Raw genomic sequence first — 23,510 nt, 5'->3', positions numbered from 1 at the left:
AGAAAAAAAATACAAAAAATAAAAATAAAAAACATTGCATTTTCTTCCTTGGAGCTTGTGTAGATAAATTAGTACGGTGTTCATGCAGGCATGATGGGCTGAACGGCCTCCACCTGTGTTATATTTCCTTGTAAATAACATCCCGGCATGCTTAGGGTCATGTATAAAAATGCTGCACAGTGCACAGGCCGAGGTGCTTATAATTATGGCTTGCATAGCTGCAAGGGAAGCTGCAGTGCATCACTTTTAAACCTTACGAAGTGTTCCTCTCACCCGAGAAGGCACTGCAGCACCCTCGACAAAATCCAAAAATAAAAGTACAATTTTGACATTTTTGACCCCAAGATGACTTCCAAATGAAACTCTGTTGACATGCATGTTACATTACCTAAAAGGGCATTTTATTTCATCAAAACCCACACACAGAATCGTTTTGACCTCTTGACCCCAAGATGGCCCACTTACAAGGCGAGTTTGAGGCATGACCAAACCAAACATAAAAATTAATACCATAATATTGTTACGGCTGTGGAAATTCGCATTACACAATGAAGGGCCCGTAGGTGAGATATCTCTAAGTACATGTGAAGTTAGCCCAAACCCATTGTATAGAGGGAATTTATGCGATTCATTCGGGCTGCGACGCTTTGAGATAGCCGTTTTTCTGTTCCATCTTTATTTTGAACCAACCACGTCTCAACCGCCATCACACAACAACCACCACGCCAGCCATCGTCACCAACTGCAACCATGCTCCAACCCTCAGACAACAACGCCAACAGCCACGACTATTACCTTCACAACTAAATCCCACATCATCGCATCACCACCATTCCCAAACGGCACCATAACCATCAAACCATCACCGAAAACCCTCCACCACCTTCGCCTCTCTCCTTCTACGGCCATTCCCGCACCACCTGTGAACACTCAGCGTCGGGCTCTCGGGCCCGTTCGGCGATTGGTGCCGAACGCACCGAGCCGCGAGCGCAAATAGCGGCCTTTCCGAGGGAGAATTCGGATCAAGAATGCTACACGCCCACTTTTGCTCCATCCAATTAGCAAGCGCGGAGTGGCTTGGCCCCGCCTCCAGGCGCGTCTGTGTGAAATCGATATATGCAAATTCTAGGATCAGGGGAGATTCATGCCCCCTTTCCTCCGTCCAATTGGCGAGCGTGGCTCCGCCCCCGAGGTCATCCTGATCCGGATATTTGCATATGGTTTTCTCCTGCCGGCCAATAAAACGGAGAGCGCAAGGCGAATCAGGGCAGAGTGAGACGAGTCGGGTCGGGTGGGGAGCGAGTCGGGTCGGGTGGGGAGCGAGTCGGGTCGGGTGGGGAGCGAGTCGGGTCGGGTGGGGAGCGAGTCGGGTCGGGTGGGGAGCGGGTCGGGTCGGGTGGGGAGCGAGTCGGGTCGGGTGGGGAGCGGGTCGGGTCGGGTGGGGAGCGGGTCGGGTCGGGTGGGGAGCGGGTCGGGTCGGGTGGGGAGCGGGTCGGGTCGGGTGGGGAGCGGGTCGGGTCGGGTGGGGAGCGGGCCGGGTCGGGTGGGGAGCGGGTCGGGTCGGGTGGGGAGCGGGTCGGGCCGGGAGGAGAGCGAGCCGAGCCGGGAGGAGAGCGAGCCGAGCCGGGAGGAGAGCGAGCCGAGCCGGGAGGAGAGCGAGCCGGGAGGAGAGCGAGCCGGGAGGAGAGCGAGCCGGGAGGAGAGCGAGCCGGGTCGGGTGGGGAGCGAGCCGGGTCGGGTGGGGAGCGAGCCGGGTCGGGTGGGGAGCGAGCCGGGTCGGGTGGAGAGCGAGCCGGGTCGCGTGGGGAGCGAGCCGGGTCGGGTGGGGAGCGAGCCGGGTCGGGTGGGGAGCGAGCCGGGTCGGGTGGGGAGCGAGCCGGGTCGGGTGGGGAGCGAGTCGGGTGGAGAGCGAGCCGGGTGGAGAGCGAGCCGGGAGGAGAGCGAGCCGGGAGGAGAGCGAGCCGGGTGGAGAGCGAGCCGGGTGGAGAGCGAGCCGGGTGGAGAGCGAGCCGGGTGGAGAGCGAGCCGGGTGGAGAGCGAGCCGGGTGGAGAGCGAGCCGGGTGGAGAGCGAGCCGGGTGGAGAGCGAGCCGGGTGGAGAGCGAGCCGGGTGGAGAGCGAGTCGGGTGGAGAGCGAGTCGAGTCGGGTGGAGAGCGAGTCGAGTCGGGTGGAGAGCGAGTCGAGTCGGGTGGAGAGCGAGTCGAGTCGGGTGGAGAGCGAGTCGAGTCGGGTGGAGAGCGAGTCGAGTCGGGTGGAGAGCGAGTCGAGTCGGGTGGAGAGTGAGTCGAGTCGGGTGGAGAGCGAGTCGAGTGGCGAGCGAGTCGAGTGGCGAGCGAGTCGAGTGGCGAGCGAGTCGAGTGGCGAGCGAGTCGAGTGGCGAGCGAGTCGAGTGGCGAGCGAGTCGAGTGGCGAAGTGATCGGTGTGTCTTCGAGTTGGGTTCTGGAGTCGGCTGAGAAGAGTTGCGGGAAGAGGCAAAGGAGCTCGGGTCCGAGGCGAGAAGGACGGCGGTCGGCGATGAGGTCGCGGTGTGGGATCGCTCGTCGCGGGACCCAAGCCAGCCAGCCATTCTCCTCCCCCAGGGAATTAACAATTCCCCCTTTCCCCCGCGCTGAGATAGTGCAAAAAGGGGGCCCCGTTCCCACCCCACTCCAAACGTCGTGCCAACGAAACCCGCCAAGGAGCACAGAGTCGGGGCACAGCCACACGGCCACATCTGCGGCTCGCCCGCCAACGCGTCACGAGGACGCAGGTAGGACCCCCCCCCCCGTCCCCCGGTCTCGTGGACAATTGGCCTACAGGCCTATCTGCCCCATTGTCTCTGAGGGTGGCTTCTTTCCTTTGCTTTTGAGTAAATGTGTGTTGGCGCCGCCTGCGAAGTGGAACTGTATAAGTGTTGCCGTGTGTGCGCGTAGTCAGTCGTAACTCTGCGTCATTGTTGCTTTTGTTTTGGTTGCTATATGTGCATTTTGACTGTTTGGCTGCATATGTGTGCTTTCCGTGTGCCAGGAAATAAATGTGCTTTGTGTGAACTGTTTTCCCGTTTCGCTTCGTCTTTTCTTTATTGACCCTCCATCCTGCTTCACGTAAAGGGTTCGTAGTGGGCTTAATACGCCAGGTAATTAATCGGAACCGTCGAGGCCGACGATAACACGGAACGGACCGCTTAAGCGGTTCGTGTCCAGAGTCCACCTGCGGCGAGGTACAATCGCCCGGTTTACCATCCCCGTGGGTACTTAGGTAGGTCGAGTTTGGCGAACAACCCTATCCTACGCGGGTGGCCGATTGGCACGATTGTGGTGAGGTCGAAAGGCCCACCCGTGACTGGCTCCGGGCGATAGTTCCCGGAGGGTCACGACTGAATTGTCCGTCCGGTGGGCGACGCTGTCGCGATTCGAGTGACGCGGCCGTTCGCACGCCGGCGGGCGCGAATTCGCAACAATATGTTTGATTTTTTCCCCCCTCTTTTTAAAAGATTTTTGTGAAAGGTCTTCCAGAAGTTTGATATGTGAACAAACACATTATATATTGTTGCGAATTCGCGCCCGCCGGCGTGCGAGCGGCCACGAAACTCGAATCGTGGCACGTCGCCCACCGGACGGACAATTCTGTCGTGACCCTCTCGGACTAACGCCGGGAACTAGTCACGGGTGGGCCCTTCGGCCTCACCCCGATCGTGCCAATCGGCCCCCCGCGTGGGATAGGGTTGTTCGCCAAATTCGACCTACCTAACTACCCACACGGAGGGTAGACCGGGCGATCGCACCTCGCCACAGGTCGACTCCGGACACGGGCCACTTAAGCGACCCGTTCCGTACTATCGGGATAACCGAGCAGTGTTATAGTCGACCTCGACGGTTCCGATTAATTATCGGGCGTATTAAGCCCACTACCAACCCTTTACGTGAAGCAAGATGGAGATTCAATTAAAGAAAAGACGAAGCGAAACGGGAAAACAGTTCAACATAAGGCACATTTATTCCGCGGCACACGGAAAGCACACATATACAATTACAACAATTATGCACCAAAAGCAATTGCAACGAAAGAAACACAACAATGCAGATATACTACCGACTACGCGAGCACACGGCAACACTTACACAGTTTTACTTTACAGACGGCGCCGACAACACATATACTCCAAAGCAAAAGAAAAGGGCCACCCTCAAATACAAGGGGACAGACGGGCCTGTGGGCCGCGAGACCGGGTGGAGCCTACCCATCTTGTGATGAGCCGCAAATGTGGCGGCGGTGCCCCGACTCTGCGCTCCTTCGCGGGTTTCGTTGGCACTGCTTGGAGTGGGGTGGGAACGGGGCCCCCTTTTCACACTATCTCAGCGTGGGGGGGGGAGAAGGGGGGAATTGTTGATGCTCTGGTGAAAGAGGAAAGCTGGCTTGCTTGGGTCCCGCGACGAGCGACTCCACTGCGACCTCGACCGCGCTCCCGGCTTCCCCTCTCTGCAGCTCCCCGACAGACTCCGAAACCCGACAGACTGACTCTCCTCCAGACCCGACTTGACCGCTGCTGCCACACTCTGCCGCTGCCACACTTCTCCAACTCGCCTTGACTCTTCTCCAACTCCCTTGACCGAAAAACTCTCTGCCGCTGCCACACTTCTCCAACTCGCCCGTGCCCAAAACTGACTGAATTCGCCCCGCGCTTTATAGTACGGCAGGAGAACCCATATGCAAATTTCTGGATCAGAACGAGCTCGGAGGTGGAGCCACGCTCGCCCATTGGACGGAGAAAAAGGGGCGTGAATCTCCCCTGATCCTCGAATTTGCATATATTGAATCTACTCCGACACGCCTGGAGGCGGGGCCAAATCGCCCCGCGCTTGCTGATTGGACGGATCAGAAGTCGGCGTGTATCATTCCTGATCCGACTTCTCCTCGGAAAGGCCGCACTTTGTACCCGCGGCTCGGCGCGCGCCCTGTACGAGTCCAGGACAGCCTGACGCTCGGTGCCCACAAGCGGTGCGGGAATGGCCGCAGAAGGAGAGGCGAAGGTGGTGGAGGGTTTAAAGTGCTGGTCCATGGCCATGGCGACGTTTGGAATGGCGGTAATGCGATGTTTGCGGGAGCGAGTTGTGAAGGTAAAGGTCGTGGCTGTTGGCGTTGTTGTTGTTGTGAAGCGGCGTTGCGTGATGGCGGTTGAGACGTGGTTGGTTCAAAATAAAGATAGAACAGAAAAACGGCTATCTTAAAGGGTCGCAGCCCGAATGAATCACATTAATTCCCTCTAAACAACGGGTTTGGGGCTTACTACACATGTACTTACAGAGATATCTCACCTACGGGACCTGAATGGTGGTTTGCGAATTTCCTCAACCACAACACTACCCCCTCCCCTTTTTACAGACTCGTCCCGAGTCGTCAAATTTCCGTGTGCCATCATGTGTAGTTCTCCCCTAGTACGTTTTACCTACGGATCCCTGAGTGCGACATTCATGGTATTCGTGTCCCCAAAATAAATAACCTGAGGGCTGAGTAACTAACTAAACAAACCCACTCACACAGACGACTTAAATAAAATTGCCGGCGCTAAAACAGACATGCCGGGGGCGCACTCATATTTACAGTACATCTTAACCTTAACTTACAAATTTTACACGAAACCATGGCCCAGGATCAATGGACTCTGCAAAAAGAAAGGCAGTTAGCAGGGAGCCAGGCTGCTTGCATGCAGTCTCTGGCTCAAGAAATGCAGGTGACAGGGAACGTGGCCGGCTGCTCACACGCAGTCCTTGGCCTTCCCTTTTTAAAATGAACCCAGTGAACCACAACGGTGCATGGGCTGCACAAACGCAGTCTCCGTGCCAGCTCAAGTGGCACACGCAATGAACACAACGGATGGATGGATGGATGGATGAATGGATGGACGCAAACACGGTGCACGTGCCGCCACTGCAGGCCCGTGTTGTAGCTGCCAACAGGGCAGTTCTTGCAGCTTGCAAACTGTTGCTTTGATCCTGGCGCACATGGAAATGAACAGGGGGGGCAAAGCAAACTTGAACGGGGGCTGGCGAACACGGGCAGTGGGCATGGCAGGGCAAAGGCAGCAGGCAAACACAGCCTGCAGAACAAGGCCGCTGCAGGCAAACACAGCCGGCAGACGATCTGGCCGGCACAGGCCTTGAAGTAACAGCCAGCAGATGAAGTGGCTGGCACAGGCCTTGAAGCACAGCAGCTGCAGACGATCCAGCCGGCACAGGCATTGCAGCAAAACAACAGCTGCCGATGAAGTGGGCCGGCCTTTGCCTTGCAGTGGAGGTTGGTGGAGGGAGTGCGGTGGTGCTGGCCACTCGGAAGGTGGGCTCGGACCTACCCTACGGTCTCCCTCCCACCTATCGCCTTTGCCTGTCACTGTCCATACCCACCCCCTTAATTTGTCAAACCCAATTTAGCCCCAACTTCTTTTTTTTGTTTTATTTATTTTTACTTCCCCACTATAAATCGTCCCCTAACCCCCTTTACTGTCCTTGTTCGGCTAACCTATCCTGTCACCTAGCCTACTCCCAACCCCTACCTTCCCTTCCCGGAGGGGAACAAGGGAGAGCAAGCGTCCTGTGTCGAGGCCCAACGAAGCCTCAGGATGGCCTCCCCAGACTTCAGCGATCTCTAACACAAAGTGGGTCCAGCGGCCCACAATGAGAGCGAGGGGATGGATGGTGCGGAGGGGTACACTTCCTATCTACTCTTACCATTTAACTGTTAAACTACCCCGGGGCTTTCAACAAGCGCCTCTCGCTTAAGCTATTGGTTCTAAAAACCCAGATTCCCATCACCTGTGTTGGTGTCCTCTCAATTTCGGGCCTCGCCCCCCAATTTTGTTCCCGTGCCCTCACACGGTCTCATGGCTGGGACGCGTGGCTCCCCTTGGCAGGCACGACCCTCTGCCGATTCTCCGACGATGGCACCCCCGGGCACTACACTGCCTCCGAGCCTACCAGCTCCCTAAACACTGGGGAGTGCCCCCCATGGCACCTCCCCTGAAACATACACGTGGCAGGCTGGCTTCCCGGGCCCCTTTCCGAGGGTCACCCATGCCCACAACACTGCCCACGCGGCTAACGGCGCCCCGGGCCCCCGCACCAAGCGGGCGCACCCGTGCCCACTACGCTATCCCGGCCCCCCCCCATGGGCCCTTGGCCTACTACGGCCGACTAGCCTGGTGCCCGGGGTACCCACTCAGCGATACTCACCTTTCGCAGCCACGCTCCCAGCCCGTCAACAGGGCTGCTGCACCCCTCCAAATGGGTATCGAGCCGACATTCCCACCAACAGCAGAACGACTTCCATTTTGTCAATTTAACTAACCCCTAACTCACTCTACACTGACCCCGGGGTCCCTTGGGCGGGAGTCACTCCTCCCCCCAATCACTCATCGCACCATGCATTCCCCATTCGCTCCACTCACACAGCCCCGCTGGCCTCACTCACTCACCAAGCACATGCTTCCACTTCACTCACCAACTCTTCAACACACACACACCACTGAACTCTGCCATCCTTCTAACAACCTCCCCTAACTAACTTGTGCTCCCACGTCGTCCCTTAAACTATAGCACGTTCCATTTAACACTACGTAGCTAAACTACGTCCCCTCTACACGTCCAAAGTCTGTCACTGTCTTCGAAAAAAAAAAATCATTTTATTTCCCAACCTAAATCTCATCTAAATACCTCGACCTATCCATTCCACGGGCCCCATGAGGACTTACCCCTGCCCCATGGAGCCAGTCAAACTATGCTAACCCTCCCCCCTAGCTTGTTCCATCCTGTGCCCAGGTAAGGGGGTCTTCCACCCCTAGCCCGGGAATCCTGTTCACCCGAAAGCGAGGCTTGCTTTTTTTTTCCCCACATGCGCAGCACCAGCGCGGCAACTCACAGCTCGCGCACTTTGCACCTGCCCGTGACGTCATGCAGCTGCACGTGTCCCTCGTCCCTCTTGGACGGTACCATCCGGCAGGGATTCCCCCCTCCTGCCGGGTTCCAACCCCACGTGCAGCCATGACGTCACCGTGCGCATAAAAAAAACAAGCCCCACGTCTCGAGGGGTTCCCCACGCGAACACATGTGCTCTGCCCGTTGGAGCTTAACACACACAATCGCGTGGAGAACCCGTCCGGTCCAAATTCGTAATCCTGCCTAAACTTTGTCCGTCCGCGGGATCGGCAAATCCACCGCGTGCGTTTCCGGACCGGGACATCACTCCCGCAAGCGAGCACGTGGCGGCCTCGTGCGTTGAACAGCATGGACCTCGCGCTCGCTGCTGGGTGAACCCGGCACGGTGCTCAAAACATCTACGTCTGCCACCCGGCTTTCTTTCCTCTGTCGCCATCGTCGTCTCCATTCCAACCACGCACACCTGCATGTTACAACGCTCACACTCCACTCCAACACATTCACACCGGGAGACGCAGCTGCATGCTCACGCATGCCGACCGACATCTCCCTCACATACCGCTCTCACACACACGGTCTCCCTTGCACTCGGCCGCTCACTGACGCATGCCACCTCCCTCGCACCCGTGGTTTCACTCACACGTGGTGCTCCACTCACTCGTGCCATTTCCCTCACACACCGTGCCTCGCACACGCGTGCCGTTTCTGGCGCACACGCGGCTCCACTCACACACGCGGGGGAACTCGCCCGCGGTGTCTCATCCACACACGGCGTGCTGGGAAGCATGCCCTTCTGCCACTTACCACCACACCACTCACACACGGGGTCGCTTCCACACACGGGGGCGCACTCACACCTGGGGTCTCATCCACACAAGGGTCTCTGGGGCCTCTATACCCAAGCTCTCCGTGCACCCGTCCACAGCACCCGTCCCCTCAACCTCGCAAAGCACGACCGAACCCACCTGGTCGTGACTCACTTCAAGGGGGCATACTCCCTCCCCTTGTGCCCGAAGGAGGCCATCCAGCTGCTCGCACCGGGTCTCTACCCAGTCCGCCAGCTCCCCCTCATGGTCCTCCACTACCTCCGTGTGTGTGTGTGCGTCTCTAACCCCGTCTTCATCGTGTAGTCTCTCCTCTATCATTCCCATCTCCCGCGTCTCTGTTATTTCTTTCAATACCTGCGTCTCCGTCAATCCCGTCACGTCGTCCATTACCTCCGTTTCTTCCTCGCTTTTCGTCTCTTCTGTTTCCTCTTTTGTCTTTTTCATCTCCATGATTAATTCTGCCGTTGTCTCTATTATCATTTCCTCCACGACGACCTCCTGCGTTTCTACATATTTTATTCCTGCCGTTCTCTCGCGTTCATTTGTTTCTCCCTGGACCTTCGTCTCTGTTTCCTCCGTTTTTAATTCACTCTTGACCTGGTCCATCTCTCGCGTCTCTGGCAATACCTCCATTTCCTTTGTCGTCTCTGTTTTGCATGTTTCAGTCTCCCCATTAATTACGACGTCGCTCGTCATGACCTCGCCCGTCTTCATCGCAGGCCGGAGAGCCGTTGCACCCCCTCCCAGCTCGTTCGCCCCCACACGTGGCGTCGCCATTTTAAGCTCCCCGGTTACTGCCTTCATGCCCGCCTGCAGGCTTCGGCCCATGTTCTGCGTCTCACCCCGCATTTCTCATTTCTTCCTTCATTTTGAGTGCATTTGTTTCCATATTCGTTTTCATTTCGTTCGTGTTTGTATCCATTTGCTTGTTCATGCCTTTTATTTCGTTTTTCATCTCATTTGTGTTTGTATCCATCTTTTCGTTCATGCCTTTTATTTCATTTTTCATGTCATTTGTTTTGCTGTTTATGTTCGCATTCATTTGTTGCGCATCCACATTCATCTTTGCCAGCATGGCGAATAGCTGGGCCATGTCGGGTGCGCTTCGGTGAGCCGTTTCGGCAGGGATCGGGGAAGGGTTTTGGTGGAGAGGGGGAGGGGAGGTGTCATACACCGCGGCCGCCGCCACACCTATTTCGGGCTCTGGGTTCAGTTGGGCGAGTTCGTCCTGTACAACCAACATTTCCTGCGCGGGGATTTCATCCTGTGCCATGGATTCTACACATTATAAATCCATTTCTAATACCCCCGGCTCCTGCTCGGCTTGAGACGCCATCTTATTTCTCGTAAGGGGTTAATTTGAATCACTCGTAATTTGGAGGGAATCGGGGGTCGCTCCTCTCACCCCTGGACCGATTCCCGTGAATTTAGCTGGAGACAGGAGAGCCCATTTTCCCGCTCTCCAACACCAGTGCCGTGAGGAGGGGGATGGGTTTGTGTCCCACGACCTGACACCAGTGTTGCGAATTCGCGCCCGCCGGCGTGCGAGCGGCCACGTAACTCGAATCGCGGCACGTCGCCCACCGGACGGACAATTCTGTCGTGACCCTCTCGGACTAACGCCGGGAACGAGTCACGGGTGGGCCTTTCGGCCTGACCACGATCGTGCCAATCGGCCCCCCGTGTGGGATAGGGTTGTTCGCCAAATAATTCGACCTACCTAAGTACCCACACGGAGGGTAGACCGGGCGATCGCACCTCGCCGCAGGTAGACTCCGGACACGGGCCACTTAAGCAACCCGTTCCGTACTATCGGGATAACCGAGCGGTGTTATCGTCGACCTCGACGGTTCCGATTAATTATTGGGCGTATTAAGCCCACTACCAACCCTTTACGTGAAGCAAGATGGAGATTCAATTAAAGAAAAGACAAAGCGAAACGGGAAAACAGTTCAACATAAGTCACATTTATTCCGCGGCACACGGAAAGCACACATATACAATTACAACAATTATGCACCGAAAGAAACACAACAATGCAGAGATACTACCGACAACGCGAGCACACGGCAACACTTACACAGTTTTACTTTAAAGACGGCGCCGACAACACATATACTCAAAAGCAAAAGAAAAGGGCAACCCTCAAATACAAGGGGACAGACGGGCCTGTGGGCCGCGAGACCGGGTGGAGCCTACCCGTCTTGTGATGAGCCGCAAATGTGGCGGCGGTGCCCCGACTCCGCGCTCCTTCGCGGGTTTCGTTGGCACTGCTTGGAGTGGGGTGGGAACGGGGCCCCCTTTTCGCACTATCTCAGCGCGGGGGGGAAAAGGGGGGAATTGTTGATGCTCTGGGGAAAGAGGATAGCTGGCTTACTTGGGTCCCACGACGAGCGACTCCACTGCGACCTCGACCGCGCTCCCGGCTTCCCCTCTCTGCAGCTCCCCGACAGACTCCGAACCCCGACAGATTGACTCTCCTCCAGACCCGACTTGACCGCTGCTGCCACACTCTGCCGCTGCCACTCTTCTCCAACTCGCCTTGACTCTTCTCCAACTCCCTTGACCGAAAAACTCTGCCGCTGCCACACTTCTCCAACTCGCCCGAGCCCAAAACTGACTGAATTCGCCCCGCGCTTGGCGCTTTATAGTACGGCAGGAGAACCCATATGCAAATTTCTGGATCAGAACGAGCTCGGGGGTGGAGCCATGCTCGCCCATTGGACGGAGAAAAAGGGGCGTGAATCTCCCCTGATCCTCGAATTTGCATATATCGATTCTACTCCGACATGCCTGGAGGCGGGGCCAAATCGCCCCGCGCTTGCTGATTGGACGGATCAGAAGTGGGCGTGTATCATTCCTGATCCAACTTCTCCTCGGAAAGGCCGCACTTTGTACCCGCGGCTCGGCGCGCGCCCTGTACGAGTCCAAGACAGCCTGACGCTCGGTGCCCACAAGCGGTGCGGGAATGGCCGCAGAAGGAGAGGCGAAGGTGGTGGAGGGTTTAAAGTGCTGGTCCATGGCCATGGCGACGTTTGGAATGGCAGTGATGCGATGTTTGCGGGAGCGAGTTGTGAAGGTAAAGGTCGTGGCTGTTGGCGTTGTTGTTGTGAAGCGGAGTTGCGGTTGGTGGTTGTTGTGTGATGGCGGTTGAGACGTGGTTGGTTCAAAATAAAGAAAAACGGCTATCTTAAAGGGTCGCAGCCCGAATGAATCACATTAATTCCCTCTAAACAACGGGTTTGGGGCTAACTACACATGTACTTACAGAGATATCTCACCTACGGGACCTGAATGGTGGTTTGCGAATTTCCTCAACCACAACAATATAGTGCATGGCATAACATCTCAAAGATAATTGCAGTTTAAACTAAAAAAAATAAGAATAAAAAGCTTAAAAATTCCACACTTTTGGCCAAATAACGAAAGAGGACGTACCAATACCGAGGCGTCGATATCGTGCCAGACAGCCCAACGTCATGATGTAGAGGCGCTTCTGTCCGTCTGCCATGTCGACCCGGCAACACACAGCCCCAACCACGATGTCGTTGAAGTATGCTGCAATGTCAACGGCTACAGTAATTATTGGTCACCACTGCAATGTTATGGTCATAAATGTTCAGCAGAAAAACCTACTACACAACACAAACCCACAATGGCTTCACCCACAACCCGACACAACTTGTCAACCACAACCTCATCAGTCATCGGCTGCTCTGCATACTTCCAGGTCTTCCTCTTCAAGTTAAGAGGCAGCTTATAGTTGGTAAAACACTTGTGGAAATGCTGGAAGGTTGATGAAAATAAATAAATAAATGGGTCCCAGGCAATCCAGAGTTACACCCTAGAAGCTAAAAGTGACAGCAGTGAAAAAGATCATGTGGTTTATCACTCATCTGACCACACAACAACTACAAATATATCCATCAGAGATGGGGAATCCCCCAACACTGAAATAAATGTTGACACCCAGCCAGCTGGACGGACGGACGGACGACCCGGGTGACAACAATATCCCCCTTCCGCCACGCGGCGGGGGATAAAAAAGGTGAAACAACAAAAATTGCGGGGAAAAAAATCTTTATAAACATCTTTCATGACATAATGTTGATGTAGTTTCGATACTCAACCTAAACAAACGTGGCTCCTCCAAAAAACAAGGGGGGGGGCAAGGTCCAGCGAAGAAGGGTTTTGATGCTCTATAAAAGACTGTGCGGAGAGGCTATTACAAGAAAGGGAGCAGAAAGACTGGGAAGATGAGACTCGGAGATTCGAACCTCGAGAAAGTTTTTCGGACTGTGTTGGAGGCTCGATTATTATTTCTGGCAGAGTACCCACCCCAAGGACAATCTTGTGCCAAGCATGCAACACGTTCTTCTGATGCATTCTTTCAATTGTGTAATGTACAGGCAACTGAGAGCTCTGTGTCGGCAAAAATTATTACCCAGTTATGCGCATGAAGCAGAAACATACAGACTGCTTCCGATTCAAAACACCTCGCAGCACTGGAAAAAGTGGGGACAGGAATACTGTACTGGAAATGGTGGAGACTTGTAATATCCTCTCCCACCTCGAGGTGGAACTACACAACACACATTTATTTGCGTCCCCCTTGACCCCCTCTTCCCCCACCCAACCAGATCACCAGCAAAGATAAAAACACCCCGATACATTAATTGGGGTCATGCTGATCCTATATTGCAAGTCTGGATGTAATCAACCCAGCACGGTAGGAGAAGTAGCGTGACAAACAAACACTGGTCCATGAATTGTAGTTAAGGATTTGCATGAACGTAAGGGTCCTCCTCTCCTCACCTCTGTCATTCCTTTCGCTTTGCTTGCTCAAGTTTCCTTCTTTCACTCTCCCTCACACTTTATCGAATTCATTGTTCATCCTTTCCTGCATCTCCTGTCTCTGTCCTTTCGCTCTCTTCCTCATTTTCTTCACCTTCCACCCTTATACACCTTCATCTTCACGTGTCCACATCCGCTAGCTGCACCGCTGGACCCTCTGCCTAATCTACAGCACCCGGGCGTCCTGCCAAGAAACGCGTTAAATACGTGGGGCAAACGATGCCACCGGTTCACTGGGAAACACCAGTGCTGTAGCTGTATGAGGAGCAGGAGGGGTGTGGAGCCTTTCCCCATCTCATGGAGGGATCCTTTCCCCACCACTCAACTCTCCCTTCCACATCGGATGCATGATGCCGGCATACTGTACTGTGGCATGTTGAGTAACTGATAATGTTCCAAAGGCGGGTCTGTCACGTAGGAGTCAACTTGGGAAAGCATACGTACGTGCTGTGATCAATTGTGTACATATATGCCATTTCATAGTTTTCTCTCTTTGTAAATACTTGCTTGCCTGCCACTGTAAATACTTGCATTTTCACGACTATCTCTAAAAGCCATTTCCTCAAGAAACGGTGTCCTGACTGATTCTGTCTGTTCTGATGGCAGCATAAGATTGCTGAGGCATTTGGCCAGCACGGATTTGTTATCAAAGTTCCATCTCAGATGCGGTTCAATGCAACATTGGTTCCGCTCAGCTGACCGACGAAGGTCTGTTACGCAACTACCAGCACAGTTCCCCTTTTGCTTAACTCAACTCACAGACATGGTAAACCAACCTTGGACATGAAAATCCAGCCAGAGTTGAGAGTTGCAAACAGCGTCCGTGGTCTCTCGAAGACATGCCGTCCTCTCGGAGTTATCCAGAGCAGACAATATTTTTTAGCTGTTGTTTCGGTCAAGTATATTTCGAGTACAAAAGCAGACGCGGACATTTTGGGATGCTTTCTAGTTTGTGCATTTGCAATGGAAATAATACAATGTTTGTGTGCGCGCGATTCTCCAGACTGAATTCCCACAGTTTTTTTTAATTCATTCGAATGTAGCCTGTGGCTGCTTGGCTGCATCATTTTCTGGGGGTGCAGCTGTGCTGCTGATGCAGTGCTCCTGTTACCAGTACGCTGGTACTCATTTTGCCAGCCTCAGAAGGATGACAGGCTGAGTGAACCCTACCTGGTGTTAATTCAACGGATAGACAGGGGCTTGAACTCAAGACCATAGTATCTGAAGCCAAGCACCTGAACCGTTAAGCCAACACCAGGCCTTCAAACAGTGCAATTATGAAAGTAGCAAGATAAAAAATAAAATAATGTATTTCTATACATAAGGTCTTCCTCCTCCTCTTCATCATCCTCCTGCTCATAAAAGCAAAGACATTCCCACATCGAAACAGCAGAATATTTAACACTTTCCACTCTTCGATCATACCATTACAGACTTCACAGAAACCCATCGCGGTCGCCTGTCCAACTCACAATTTTAAGAGAAACCAGTTGGAAATAATCGCAAAGACCTGCATTACCTCTGCAGCAAAATTGCTACTTGAGACGGTCGCACAGCTATTTGGCGGTGTATAAACAATAGAACGCTGCCTCGATCACTGAGGCAGTCACAAGGCCCATGACGCCTCGAGGCTCAAAATCCTGTTAACTGTCGATTTGCTCATTTTACACTGAAGGGAAAACTTATAGGGAGGGCATGGCACTGGTGAATGCGAGAGCTTCGAAGAGGTCTTGGACTTCACATCAGAGTAAGCACCAAAATGGCGGCCGTAGTATAGAAATTGTGGGTGAAGTCAGGCGAACTGTCCATCCAATCGGTGGAAACCGGATGCATGAACGGACGGTCGGCTAATTTTACAGGATAGATTTGAGGAAATCTCATCCGTATTTCGCATTCCTCTAAAGTTGCGCGAATGCACATGGTTTTTCACCGGCGATTGTATTTTCACCGCATTTTTCTTTTTGAGAAAGTGGGGTATTCCTAAATCTCATTTCACGTGGAATGGGCTCTCCACAGATTGTTGGATGGAATTTTATTCACCATTTGGTGCCAGCAAGAGAATCACAGCCATGCTTATCCAAAGCAGCTGCGATTGACTTTTCGTACAAACGAGCAAAACAATAAAACAACCCATTTTGTGAAGGCAAATTTCATTCTCTTTTCAATCCGTCCCTCCCTTCAGTCATTCCGTTACAAAGACGCACCGAGCCTTGCTAGTTCTCCGACCTCCAGGACATCGTTGTAGAACTTGTCGTTGTAAGACACTGGGAAGATAACCTGGTTGAGCCTTTTAAGCTGCTTGATGTTGTGCGGAGTCACCTCCCCGAGCTCCACGTGGAACCTACGGAGATAAAGTGTGTCCGACACACACACACACACACACACACACACACACACACACACACACACACACACACACACACACACACACACACACACACACACACACACACACACACACACACACGAGAATGAGATGCATCAAAACAAGTCAGGGTTCAGCTGTAAACCGCATTGTATCATGTGTGAAAGCCAAAAGGAAGGAGCATTTCGGTTGGAGTACACACAGCTGCCTGAGCAGATGCAGCAGATCAAAAAACTTGATGATAAAGTCCTTACATTTTTTAACGCTTATAGTTTGAATTACGAAGCAAACATCGAGTGATTAAATCAACTCAATTGGAGATTAATCAAATTGGTAAAAATTAGCAAAAAATTAACACAGAGCCAAACGCTGTTATTCATAAAGAATTAAATACCAAGTCACTGTCCGGCAAACACTTCCATCTACTTCCTTAACATACTTAAATAAGTTCAGTCACTCAAACTTCTGGGTCTCACCATCAGCTATGATCTTTCTTGGGCATTTCAAACTTGACCTCCACAGCCAGCCGACGACTGGGCACCCTGCGTCGTACAAAATCCTTCCATGGCAGACCTGAACTCCTATCCACCTGCAAGGCTTTCATCCGCAGCTTGATGGGGTGCCGCTCTCCCGTCTGGGCTGGCTCCCCTGCCTCACATCTTGCTCAGCTCGACGCCGTGGAAAATAACACCTTCAAGATCATTGGAATCTCCCGCAATGAAGCCAAGTCTATGGGCTTGTCACTTTCACATCACAGACAGATCGGTAATCTCTCCATCTTCTACCGGTCTTGCACCCTCCCCCTCCCCCTCCCCCACATGCAATGTTTTTTCACCATTTAAAATAAAATAAAATAAATAAAGATGAAGCTTTGCTGCTCGCAGACCACACCCAAAATCCTTGTTTCTCGAGACTGCACGGTGTTCAATGAACTCTCTAATTTAGTTTGTTTTATTTGCAAAGCCAATTAAAAACAAACAAACAAGTGCATCACTCAATGAGGCAGACACACACGACGTCGAGATTCGAGGCTCGCACCTTCAGTGCGTAGCAACATGACCGTTTACCCTTCCCGCGGAGTCCAGCCGCTCACCCGTGTGCCGACCAACTCCAAAAATAACTATTTTCTCAAAAGAACTGGCAGTTTTCAATCCGGACAAATCTCACACTCTCACTATGTCTCTCCGAAAGGACCGTTTAGAAAACCCCCTCCATCCACTTTCTCAACAATCCTCTGGAAGAAGTCCTTTCAGTCAAGCTTCTGGGTCTCACCATCTGCCATGACCTTTCCTGGGAAAGCCACATTTCAAACCTCGCCTCCAAAGCTAGTCGCCGACTGGGAATCCTCAGTAATGCAAAGTCCTTCCTCGGGCCACCTGAGCTCCTGACTACTTACAAAGCTTTCGTCCACAGCCTGATGGAGTACTGCACTCCCCTCTGGGCTGGTGCTCCTGCCTCCCACCATTCTCGGCTTCACATTGTGGAAACCAAGGCATTTCGGATCATTGGTATCTCCCACGATGAGGCCGAGTCTTTGGGCCTCTCACTCTCTCACTGTAGGCTCGTCGGTGTTCTTTCTGTCTTCAACAGTCTCCTCTCCAGTTCAGCACGTCCTCCCACCCCCACTCTCTCTCTACGATTTGTCCCCACCACATTTCCACAGGGGGCTCAAGGTCCACCAACAACCCCCTTCTGGTAAAACTACCAAAATCACAAAATCGCTGCTCACCTTCCCTCTTTCATTCCTCTTTTTTCCCCACCTTTGGAATAAACTCCCTCACTCTATTCAATCCCATTCTTCCGTCCAGGCCTTCAAAAGAGCTGTTCACCACCCCTACTTATCATCCCCCATAATCCACCCAGGCCCACCTTCAAATTCCCTGCTTTCCTTCCTGAACGTCCCTGTAATGTCCATCTTGTATTCCCCATGTTACCCACCCCATCCCTCTCCATTCCACAGATCTCCGAATGTCTCTGTTCCCCACAGTTTTGCCCTTCACACTCCCACCCCTCGTCTCATGCCCACCTTGCTGTGTGTTGTGTTAGCTCTCATACGAGCCTCGACAAGGTATACAAAAAAAAAAGTACAGGTGTTCGTTATTTTTCAGACTTTTAATTGAAATGTCACAGGTTTGCGTGCAAACCATAAGAATGTTGAACCTTTTTTGCTGCAATTTGTGACATTCTGTTTGCACACCCCTCCCATGCCCCCTCATTTCAAGTGACGAAATCCATCCGTCTTCCACAATTCCGGAAAATTCCTGGCTCTGCACGGTCTGCCAATAACCCTCTTCTGGTGAAACCCACAAAAATCCAGGCTCACTGCTCACCTCCACTCATCAATTACTCTTTCCTCTCACCTGTGGAACCAACTTCCATCGTCTGTTCAATCTCAATCTTCCCTCCAGGGTTTCAAGACAGCTGTTCACCACCGTCTCACATCATCCTCCATCCACACCCATGATCTTTTCTACCACCCCTCTCCAAGCCCTCTGCAGACATTATCACTGCATGGAAACATTCCCTCACACGATCTTCGATAACTCTCTCTCCCTCTTCGTACACCTCTGTCGGTTTTGGTTTTGTTGCTGTCAATGTCAACACATCCATCTTCCTCGATGTTGGCATTAACCCCTCATAACCTCTCTGGTTCCATTCATCTCTCCACAACCACAAATGTTAGTTGATGTGAGGACCTCTCCACTGAATGAATAGGACTTTATATAGCTCTATTTCCAAACATGGATCAATCCTCATCTGTGGTGGTTTCAAGTACCCCCCCCCCACCCCCACCAACCCCCAACTCCCCTCCACACCATCTCCAATGCTAGCAGGCTGGATATCAGCTCCACAACCACCACCATGGCACTGCAGCCAAGGCTTTCTGTGACTCTGTGGGTCTGACCCAATGTGCAACTTTCAAACTGGTACGTACTTCCTCCTGCAACGACAAATGACCAACTTTCCATTCCGTATTCCAACCTATTCTCTTCATTCTCCACCCCTCTGACTATGTAGTTTTCAAAGCCCACGTCTATATGGCTATTGCAGTGGAGTAACCTCAACCGCACAGAATATGGCTGATCACGCAGGCCAAGTGGCAAGGATTGCAATGTACATCTCCATAGCACCTGGTGTTGGTTGTGTGTGCGAATACTGTCACAACAGCCTACTTTCTCTCATGCAACGATTTATCCCATCCAGTCTGCAGCTATTTCGATCCATCCTCTCGGCCGAGAACATCGAATCCTACTGAGGCAGTTGCTGCTACATGGAAATTCTCAACGTGGAAATCTAACCCGACTGAGTGCAACTTCAGCTCATTCCGTAAGGCTCACACAACGAGTGTGCGTCGGGCCTGAGCCAAGACAGGAAACATCATCTTGCAAATATCAAGGCTGAACTCTCCAACCAGTGTACTTCCTCAAAGTTGTGGTGGCCCCTCGTCAACATCGTATCTGATGTGTGCTCCCCAAGCATCCTGTCACTCATCTCAAATGGCATCTCTGCAGACTCGGCTGCAATTGCCCCCCCCCCCACCCAATCTGCACTGTTCAGCACGTCCTTTGGCCGCCTCCCGTCTGCCGAGAAGCCAACAAGTCAGGCTCAAAAAGATCCTCTTAGCTACAAACCCACAACATCACTTCAATGTTTGAGCAAAATCATGGAATGCACCATTGCTACAGATTTAAAGTCTTTGCTCACATATTGACGACATGTTTAGATTATGGCCAATCACAACACTCGGCATGCTTTCTCAGTAGCAACCACATGCATCAAAATAAATAAAGGATCAAAACCATCTCTCTGGAATGGAAGATTTCATCAGGCATTTGGCAGTCTACCATCCTGCTCTGCTTGCTACCTGTGGCATACAAACAGGGTCACCTTCATACTCGGCCGACTCCCTTCACTCATGCAGTGAATTCATTGCTATCAATGGAAACCTTCTCTCCTCTCCCAGTAGAGGGTAGAGAGCCCCAAGACTGTGTTTCGGACCCAATCTCATTCCTCATCTCAATGACGTTTAATGCTCCTTGTATTTTACACAAGGCTCCACATCATGTCATCCACTAGACCATCCTGCTTACAGGGAGACTGCAGCAAATAAAGTGTTCACTTAACAGTTAACATGGCTGCCTTAAGATGTTAGGGTCTTCAGTTTGAGCCCGTCGTGCCATTGACATAATCAAAACGGACAAATTACTACAACGTAGTCCGAAGAAGAAAGCCAGACATAACAACAAATAAAGACACACACACACACACACACACACACACACACACACACACACACACACACACACACACACACACACACACACACACACACACACACGTTATTTTACTTGAAGTTATCACCTGAACTTAAAAGCAATCGACTGATGTCCCAACTGCCTGGATCATCAGCTGGACACCGTTTTCCATCAAGTTTTTGATCCTTTCAACCGAGAACCTCTCCAAACGACTGATCCACAACCCCGGTCGCAGGTTCACATAATAATAGGTGGGTTGACTCAGCAGGTCATCCTTCCGAGTTTGGCAAAATGAGGACCAGCTTATTGGTAACAGGTGGCAATGCAACAGCGGCACAGCCACGCTTCCAAAAAAAATGACACAACCAGCTGCTACAGGATGGATACAAAACAACAACACAGACTGCAGCTGCACGACTCTGCCACGAGTTATGCAGTTTGCTCTGCCCTCTGCTGTGTTACTCCAACCACCCCCGAGTCAATCAACAGTCATTTTAACCACCACCCCCACCAAACCTCATCTCTTACATACCACCCTAACCGCCCCTTACTCTGTCAAAGTTAATTCTAACCGCCCCCTGGCCTGTAAAGGTCCACTCTAACCGCCCCCTGGCCTGTCAAGGTCCACTCTAACCGCCCCCTGGCCTGTCAAGGTCCACTCTAACCGCCCCCTGGCCTGTCAAGGTCCACTCTAACCGCCCCCTGGCCTGTCAAGGTCCACTCTAACCGCCCCCTGGCCTGTCAAGGTCCACTCTAACCGCCCCTGGCCTGTCAAGGTCCACTCTAACCGCCCCTGGCCTGTCAAGGTCCACTCTAACCGCCCCTGGCCTGTCAAGGTCCACTCTAACCGCCCCTGGCCTGTCAAGGTCCACTCTAACCGCCCCTGGCCTGTCAAGGTCCACTCTAACCGCCCCTGGCCTGTCAAGGTCCACTCTAACCGCCCCCTGGCCTGTCAAGGTCCACTCTAACCGCCCCCTGGCCTGTCAAGGTCCACTCTAACCGCCCCCTGGCCTGTCAAGGTCCACTCTAACCGCCCCCTGGCCTGTCAAGGTCCACTCTAACCGCCCCCTGGCCTGTCAAGGTCCACTCTAACCGCCCCTGGCCTGTCAAGGTCCACTCTAACCGCCCCTGGCCTGTCATGGTCCACTCTAACCGCCCCCTGGCCTGTCAAGGTCCACTCTAACCGCCCCCTGGCCTGTCAAGGTCCACTCTAACCGCCCCCTGGCCTGTCAAGGTCCACTCTAACCGCCCCCTGGCCTGTCAAGGTCCACTCTAACCGCCCCCTGGCCTGTCAAGGTCCACTCTAACCGCCCCCTGGCCTGTCAAGGTCCACTCTAACCGCCCCCTGGCCTGTCAAGGTCCACTCTAACCGCCCCTGGCCTGTCAAGGTCCACTCTAACCGCCCCTGGCCTGTCAAGGTCCACTCTAACCGCCCCTGGCCTGTCAAGGTCCACTCTAACCGCCCCTGGCCTGTCAAGGTCCACTCTAACCGCCCCTGGCCTGTCAAGGTCCACTCTAACCGCCCCTGGCCTGTCAAGGTCCACTCTAACCGCCCCTGGCCTGTCAAGGTCCACTCTAACCGCCCCCTGGCCTGTCAAGGTCCACTCTAACCGCCCCTGGCCTGTCAAGGTCCACTCTAACCGCCCCTGGCCTGTCAAGGTCCACTCTAACCGCCCCCTGGCCTGTCAAGGTCCACTCTAACCGCCCCTGGCCTGTCAAGGTCCACTCTAACCGCCCCTGGCCTGTCAAGGTCCACTCTAACCGCCCCTGGCCTGTCAAGGTCCACTCTAACCGCCCCTGGCCTGTCAAGGTCCACTCTAACCGCCCCTGGCCTGTCAAGGTCCACTCTAACCGCCCCTGGCCTGTCAAGGTCCACTCTAACCGCCCCTGGCCTGTCAAGGTCCACTCTAACCGCCCCCTGGCCTGTCAAGGTCCACTCTAACCGCCCCTGGCCTGTCAAGGTCCACTCTAACCGCCCCTGGCCTGTCAAGGTCCACTCTAACCGCCCCTGGCCTGTCAAGGTCCACTCTAACCGCCCCTGGCCTGTCAAGGTCCACTCTAACCGCCCCTGGCCTGTCAAGGTCCACTCTAACCGCCCCTGGCCTGTCAAGGTCCACTCTAACCGCCCCCTGGCCTGTCAAGGTCCACTCTAACCGCCCCCTGGCCTGTCAAGGTCCACTCTAACCGCCCCCTGGCCTGTCAAGGTCCACTCTAACCGCCCCCTGGCCTGTCAAGGTCCACTCTAACCGCCCCCTGGCCTGTCAAGGTCCACTCTAACCGCCCCTGGCTTGTCAAGGTGCACTCAAACCGCCCCCTGGTTCCGTCAAGGTCCGCTCTAACCGCCCCCTGGCCTGTCAAGGTCCACTCAAACCGCCCCCTGGTTCCGTAAAGGTGCACACAAACCGCCCTCTGGTTCCGTCAAGGTGCACACAAACCGCCCCCTGGTTCCATCAAGGTGCACACAAACCGCCCCCTGGTTCCGTCAAGGTTCACTCAAACCACCCCTTGGCCTGTCCAGGTTCACTCTAACCGCCCCCCACCCCCCGCCAGTCAAGGTCCACTTTAACCACCTCTCCCACCCCTATAAACTGTCAAAGGTCATTCTCACGACCTCTCCCTCCAATCCCCCTTGTCTCTCATCGTTTGGAAAGGGGGAAAAATAATAATAATAATAATAATAATGATAATAATCATCACGTGTTTCCACTTCAACTTGGCCTAAATTACCGTTGATATAAATTTAAACCCCATTAACCAGTTTTTAAAAATAATTTAATATTCAGCTCAAAATCCCAATTTTCAGTCCATCGTGGCCTCGACTTTGGTCTTGTTTTTTGACCAATTCAATGCCCTGAACAACGTTGGGCCTTCAAAAGCAGAGGAGAATAGAACTGAACGCGTCGATACGTCAGCGATATTCGCGAGGACCTGCCGTTGGAATCGTTCAGATAGTAAAAAAAAACGATACAGTATCCATTAGGGGGATTAAAAAAACAACACACTGACGACTGTACGCCTCCGGTAACCGCCGTGTCGCTTCATAAAAGAGCGGGAAATATATCAGGCCTCGCTCGGATTTCACTCACGGCTTCATGTCCGTAATGCGGACAATCTCCCAACCACGGCGCTCCTCCAACCCGGTCGGTTTCCCCTCACAGAGAGGTCAAGGCGGGAGTGAACTCGCAAACGGTTGCCAAGGACTTCCGGGGAGAAAAGAACACACGTGCTTCAGGGACCGGGCCGAGGCCTCAGCCTATTCTGCATATCAGCATCTGTTCCGCCTCTAATTTCATAGCTCCG

At 53.2% G+C, this 23,510-nt stretch overlaps 1 protein-coding gene across 1 annotated transcript in view; it reads right to left on the bottom strand.

Moving 5' to 3' along the window:
- The window catches only part of NAA50 (N-alpha-acetyltransferase 50, NatE catalytic subunit), a 33,265-nt gene extending 9,755 nt beyond the window's left edge, over positions 1–23,510 (bottom strand). The window contains exons 1-3 of the mRNA XM_085872365.1: positions 23,297–23,510; positions 15,794–15,930; positions 12,174–12,293 (exon numbers count right to left, since the gene is read on the bottom strand). Coding sequence (XP_085728491.1) covers positions 12,174–12,293; positions 15,794–15,930; positions 23,297–23,304 — 265 coding nt within the window. The 5' untranslated portion in view covers positions 23,305–23,510. The remainder of the gene's footprint in view (positions 1–12,173; positions 12,294–15,793; positions 15,931–23,296) is intronic.

This window comes from Eptatretus burgeri, chromosome 3 (genome assembly GCF_056783735.1).
Source record: "Eptatretus burgeri isolate ZD-2024b chromosome 3, Ebu_testis_v1, whole genome shotgun sequence".
NCBI lineage: Eukaryota > Metazoa > Chordata > Myxini > Myxiniformes > Myxinidae > Eptatretus > Eptatretus burgeri.
This window is presented reverse-complemented; position numbering and strand designations above follow the sequence as displayed.